We start from the raw sequence: 6000 nt of genomic DNA on the forward strand, positions 1-6000 counted from the left end.
AGTGAGCTGCTAGTAACCACCACAGCAGGACTTTACAGGATGCAGATCGTTTAAGACATTAAGCGAGGTTTTTCTCAGTTTTCACCACATCTGTTTGGGCAGTGCAGCATGAAGCTTGGCCCACGTGGGTCCTGCAGTGTGGCCGAGCACAGCACTGACATGTATTTTACACCTTTGTTCTACTGACATTTTATAGTTGGGTTCAAATAGGCTACAATAGTATTGATGGATTTAGGAGGATGATTCAAATATTGTGTTTTGTACATTTTATTGGTAGTTAATCATATAGAAAAACATACGAGGACTACAGGAACGCTGATATCTAACAATTTACAGTATTAATCCAAAAAGGGATAGGAATACAGATGCCCTCACGACAAAAAACGGACACAAATGCACGAGTGAGTACATGAGGAAAATGCTCCCTAATGAAATAATCCCTTAAAGGCTTTCCTCACTAATCTGTCAGTACCACTGTGAAGCTACTTCTTAAAATCTTACAACTGCTGCTAATCTAATCCAGGGAGACCCGGGTATGAAGGGGGATAAAGGACAATCAGCTCAACCGGGTATGCCCGGAAACCCTGGACCGCCAGGCAGAAAGGGCCACACAGGGATGATGGGCATGTCCGGACCACCAGGAGAAATGGGAGCTCCTGGGCCACAGGGACCTTCAGGAAACCCTGGTCTCCCAGGCCAGAGGGTGAGTCATATTTCTGAGAGCTGCGAACTTGTTTAGTTTGGTAAACCGCGTCCAGGCCGCAGTAATGTAGACGGCAGATGAGATATGAATAATTGAGTTCAACCTTCACACCTCCGTTGTTTCAGGGGGAGTCGGTATCACTGGAGCAGATGCGACGGCTCATCCAGGAGGAGCTGGCAAAACAGCTAGATGGTGAGGAAGCCGTCGTGATGCCTGTAGATCTCAGAGAGACAGCTCCTCTGTCTGGGCTGATCTGATCTGATCTGGGATCACCTTCGTACAGTCATTTGACCTGTCAGTAACGTTTCCTCTGTGTCTAGCCAAACTGGCTTACCTCATGGCTCAGATCCAGCCAGCCCACGTGAAGAGCACAGTGGGCCGCCCAGGACCTCCAGGCCTGCCCGGTAAGGACGGCAGCACTGGACGAACTGGCCCTCCCGGAGAGCCCGGCATGCCTGGACAGAATGGAGGAGAAGGACCCAGGGGACCCATGGGCCCTAAAGGTGGGACAAAGGCACAGCGCAGTGTGTGGTTGTGTGTTCTCGTTCCTTCACTATATCCGTTCTGATTGTTGAAACACAAACATGAGACTGTGCTGAATTCACAGCTTCCCTCAATCAAACACGAATAAGTCAAGCTTGATGTGTTCAAGAGAATATATTCGTAATCAAATCCCTTTCTGTATTAGCAGCTGGCTGACAGGGAAGGACATCTGTGGCAGTGATAGAAGGGAACGTACACTCACGCATCATTAAAAAAGGCATCTAAAGGCATAAAACCATGAAACCTTAGACTTTGCTTTGGGATCAGCTTGTCAAAACCACAGAACACCAAGGCACACAGCTTTGCAAAAAATTAAAAAGCTTTTAATCAGTGGGCTCAGTGCCCAGTCTTCTCCAGGGCATGTAAAAACAAGTAGCAGCCCACAGACGTACAAGGGTTAGTGTCAGCTTGATTGGATAATTGGCACAGATGCTGTGTCAAGTGGGTGTGTATGTAGTTTGCTAAGTTCTAACAGGGAATCAGTGTTTTTAAGGTTAAGAAAAATAATTCCATAGAACAATGTTTAAAAAATGGTCCAGTGTCGATCCTCAGTTCAGGCTCCAGGACTTCACTGAAGCTGATCACTTGCAAAGAGCAGAGAAGTGACTGGGGAGTGACAACAAATGTATTCATAGATATGGAACAAAAGAATGGCAGAGAAACGCACTTAGCTCAATAATTAGAGACTTCTGATTTTTTGCAGTGTGCCTTGGCATTGTTACGACTTACTGAAAAGTGAAAGCGTGAGTTTAGCCTCTCTGCCAGCTCTTCTTGGTCACATGATATGTCCTTGGATCCAACGAGTGCCTGTTTTTTGATGACTGCATTAGCACTTCTCAGCCACTCTTCAGGCATTTACTCTCTCTATAGACATCTGAGGAGCAACTGAGACCATTTATTTTGGGAAATATTCTGAAAAATTGCTTTTGTAAAAGGGTCTGCGGGCTAATTATGAAGCTACCGCTAGGACACAGTTAGCTTAGTGTAGCACAAAACAGAGGGATGCTGCTGGCATAGTTCATCCTAAAGGTAGCTTAATGCACTTGCCAGCACCTTCAAAGCTCACTAACAAGCACATTATATCCTCGTGTGTTTAATATGTACAAAATGTGTAAAAACATCCCCATTTCTTGGGCGAACACAGAGATTTCCTGGAATCCTGTCATGGCATCACAGTTGCCATGGAACCAATGGAAACTCCAGGAAGTGACTGCAGCTGCCAAGAAGCAGTCTGGGACATGAGCCTCTGTAAAACCACAACGTGTCGGTTTTACAGTTGAGTTTTCCTACAGATTGCTCCACTACATCTAAACTAAACTGTTCGGGTTTCCTGCCTCTTCCAGGTGAGAGAGGAGCAAAAGGAGAAAAGGGAGAAGCCGGCATCGGTGAACGAGGAGAACAAGGCCCCACTGGCCCGATAGGTAATGACCAGTCTCTTACTTCTTACTTATTACAATCACTCGGATGAGGTTGGTTTCACCCAATTTGGCGCCACTCATTGGTCCTCTTCCTACGACAGGTCCAGCCGGTCTGCCTGGCTATGGCAAAGATGGAAGCCCGGGACAAGCCGGAGCCCAGGGAGAGCCAGGAAACCCCGGCCCCCACGGTCAGCCTGGACCTCCAGGTCCTACTGGCCAATGTGATCCCACCCAGTGTGCCTACTACGCCAGCCTGGCACACAGACCCCACACCAAAAACGTCAAGGGGACTTAAGAAAGAAGAGACACAAGGAGCTTGAAGTCCAGCTGTATTTATGAACTTGGTCGTGTCGGTCTGAATCAAGAACTTTTCTTTTTCAAGATAACCTCAGTATGGAGGCTGAAGCAACGTGCTGCCGGTCAGATTCTTTGTTTTGTTTGTTTTTTGGTATGAAGCTTGGTTTGGACGGGGATTAAGCATTGAGGGACTTTTTTCAGATTTAATATGGGCTAAAGAGGGCAGCTACAGTTTTTTTTTTTTTTTTTTTTTCCTCAGTTGCATGCTTCCTGTAAAATATATAGGGAGATTAGAAGGATGAAGCAATTCCCTCCCCTTAAACCCCCCCTGTCGGGAGTAAAGATTTGGGAGTCTGATATTGTATCGTTTCATCAGTAATTATCTCAAAAGTTAAGCTCTGCGTTTTCTTGCAGGAGTCTGTCTGCACCCACAGTCTCTCTTTTTTTTTTTTTTCCCCTGCCTCACACTGTTATGCATCAGTTACACAGCCCACACTGTCCCACATCAAGCAATAGATGCCAGTTATTGCTCGCTAAACTGATCCCTCACTAGGGATCTTCTTCTAGTCCATTGGTGATTACTCTGTCAAGGGAATTATCTGTTTTATTGTCGTTGATGGGAAGGGGGGGAGGACAGACAGTGTGAGGCACAGTCTCAAACACCAATAGTGATTTTGTGTAGGAGGAGTGTTAATGAGTCAGTGTGGAAAGTGATGAATGACCACATTTGTGCACTTCTTTGCCTCCAAGCTGGTAGCAGCGTTCTTCTTTTGGACAGTATCGACAGCTCAAAGCAGAAATGAAAATAACTTTTAGAAATAGTCCCCCTTTAAACAAATTGAAATGTGCAAAAACATGTCTGATTTATTTGGACTGAAACGAAACAAGATTTTATTCTGGGAATAAACAAGGAGGCAGCAAAAATTACACATAAATACCAGCCTTGGCAGTGTTGTTTCAAGCTTTGGGAGAGAGGTGAAGGATTTCATTCCAAAATTCTGTTATTTGCCTGAAAAAAAATGCAACACAGTACCGACGCCGTCAATCATTTTGTATGAATTTGTTCCATTTAAAGGTGAATATCTCGTTTTGAAATGAAAGTCATTTGAAAATCTGGAGAAAAAAAAGTAGCAATATGACACGTATGCATAATTCATACATGCCATGCAATCATTTGTTCCAAAGTCACCCACAGGACGTCTATTAAGTCTAAAAAGAGAGAAGCCTAGACGGGGAGAAATGTCACTGTTAGATTTGTACTTTTATGTTTAATGAAGTGGCTCTGGACCTTCTCTCTTTGAGTTATGCAAATACGTGAGCAGTAAACAGCTTTAAGGAGGTGGTATAATTGCCGCCTTTGTTCACCTTTCTTGAAAAGCTGCTTGTCTCACAGCGCTTTCTCTAAATGTGTCACTTCCTTTCTGTTCGCTGAGGCTTATTAAGCGCCTAAGCGGTGGCGGTGCCCGGGCAGCTCGGCCCCGCTCTGAAAAGACATTGCTTTTCTTATTTTGTCCCCTGGAACCCGAAATTAGGGAGTTGCTTCCCTGCATCTTGATGACCAGACCATTGTGGTAACCATTGGGAAGATGGTTCGCCTTACGTCCCTCATGGACCAATTACACCTCTCCCCAGATGATGTGCTGGTCATCTAGAAGCTATGAAATAGCAAACACGAAGAAACACAACAGGGAAGTGGGGGGGAGCAATTTTCAGGAACAGAATACTTATCTGAACTTAGACATACACTCTGACCTACAGGTTATAGATGATCACTATACGGGCCACTCGTGCTTCTCATCTCTTGCTCAGGTTACCTAATGGAAGGTCATGCATGAAGAATGTGACATAACTTTATCTTTGAAGATGTTAGTAAGGCATGACCAGTATTTTTCTCTGCTGCTCTGGAGGCAGGAGTAGTTTAATTTGTCCAGGTAAAGCAAGGCTATGTCATTTCTTCATCTTACAAGCCAAAAGTTGAGTTCAGAAGCAACAAAATGTAAAAAAAAAAAAAATTCGGTGCACTCAGGGGTTTTGTTGCTCACTTGGTCTGGTATGACCAAGTTGCTTATGGTGGTGAGTTTTAGCTTAATGTTAGCAAAAAGGTCGGGTTTAACCTTCATCGTCCTGCATCTTTCACTTTGTTGCTGTATGTGGGCAAAGGTCACTGAATTAGAGTTACACAGGCTCAATTTAAATTACAGTGGTTGGATGTTATTTTTTAAAGAAAGTTGTAAACTGGTGTAAAAGCCAAAGGTCTTTTTTTTTTTTTTGTGGTCTCAAAATAGAAAGCATTCAAAATGGGTAACTCATCAATTATTTGCCCCGGCACGAGACATTAGACATTCAGCAGGCTGGACCCACTAGCTTGCGTTAACAGCTCAAAATAGCTAGTTTAAGATTAGCCGGGTATGCTAGGCTAATTGGCGGCTTTTTGACGTAGCATTACTCAGCCAACAAAAGCTTTAAGTCGAGGTTTTTGCCTTCAGAGCAGCTCTGCCTTTTGGGAAATCACTAAACTACATCAGCAAATGTTTGCAGTTACAGTACATTATGGCTCCTTCCATCCAGGTGGCAGAGAGCAGCTTTAAGTACATCAAAGTTCAAATGTACAGAAGGTTCAGAATCAAAAATGGTCCTAAATGTGTGACTAGAATAAATGACCTGCTCTGTTGTACCATTTAATGTATCTTTCCGTTTGCTGCTTCTTCATCGCTGGTTTATTATTGAACCATTAAACCGCATCAGTATTGCCCTCTCTTGGTTTTGTAAATGCTTGTTACAGTTACTAGCAGACCATGTGTTAGATCGTGGGATCGTAAATTGCTGCACTCAGCTTAAAATGTTGTAATGCCTATAAGCCCAACATCTTTTATTATTCAAATTAGCTGTTTTTGCTAATTGAAAGAGTTTTTTTTTTTTTTAAGTTATACTGCTAAATTATTCATGATTAGAACCAATAAAAATGTGTTTTAATGCATTAACTAAAATGTATTTACCCATTTTTCCCATTTTTTTTTGTGATGAATTGGTGCTAAGATA

At 43.5% G+C, this 6000-nt stretch overlaps 1 protein-coding gene across 1 annotated transcript in view; it reads left to right on the forward strand.

Moving 5' to 3' along the window:
- col22a1 (collagen, type XXII, alpha 1) overlaps window positions 1-2959 on the forward strand; it is a 46554-nt gene extending 43595 nt beyond the window's left edge. Inside the window, exons 60-64 of the mRNA XM_070847087.1 lie at window positions 524-703; window positions 829-895; window positions 1024-1206; window positions 2590-2667; window positions 2766-2959. Coding sequence (XP_070703188.1) covers window positions 524-703; window positions 829-895; window positions 1024-1206; window positions 2590-2667; window positions 2766-2959 — 702 coding nt within the window. The remainder of the gene's footprint in view (window positions 1-523; window positions 704-828; window positions 896-1023; window positions 1207-2589; window positions 2668-2765) is intronic.
- The last annotated feature ends 3041 nt before the right edge of the window (window positions 2960-6000 follow it).

This window comes from Pempheris klunzingeri, chromosome 16 (assembly GCF_042242105.1).
Source record: "Pempheris klunzingeri isolate RE-2024b chromosome 16, fPemKlu1.hap1, whole genome shotgun sequence".
NCBI classification, from domain to species: Eukaryota; Metazoa; Chordata; class Actinopteri; order Acropomatiformes; family Pempheridae; genus Pempheris; species Pempheris klunzingeri.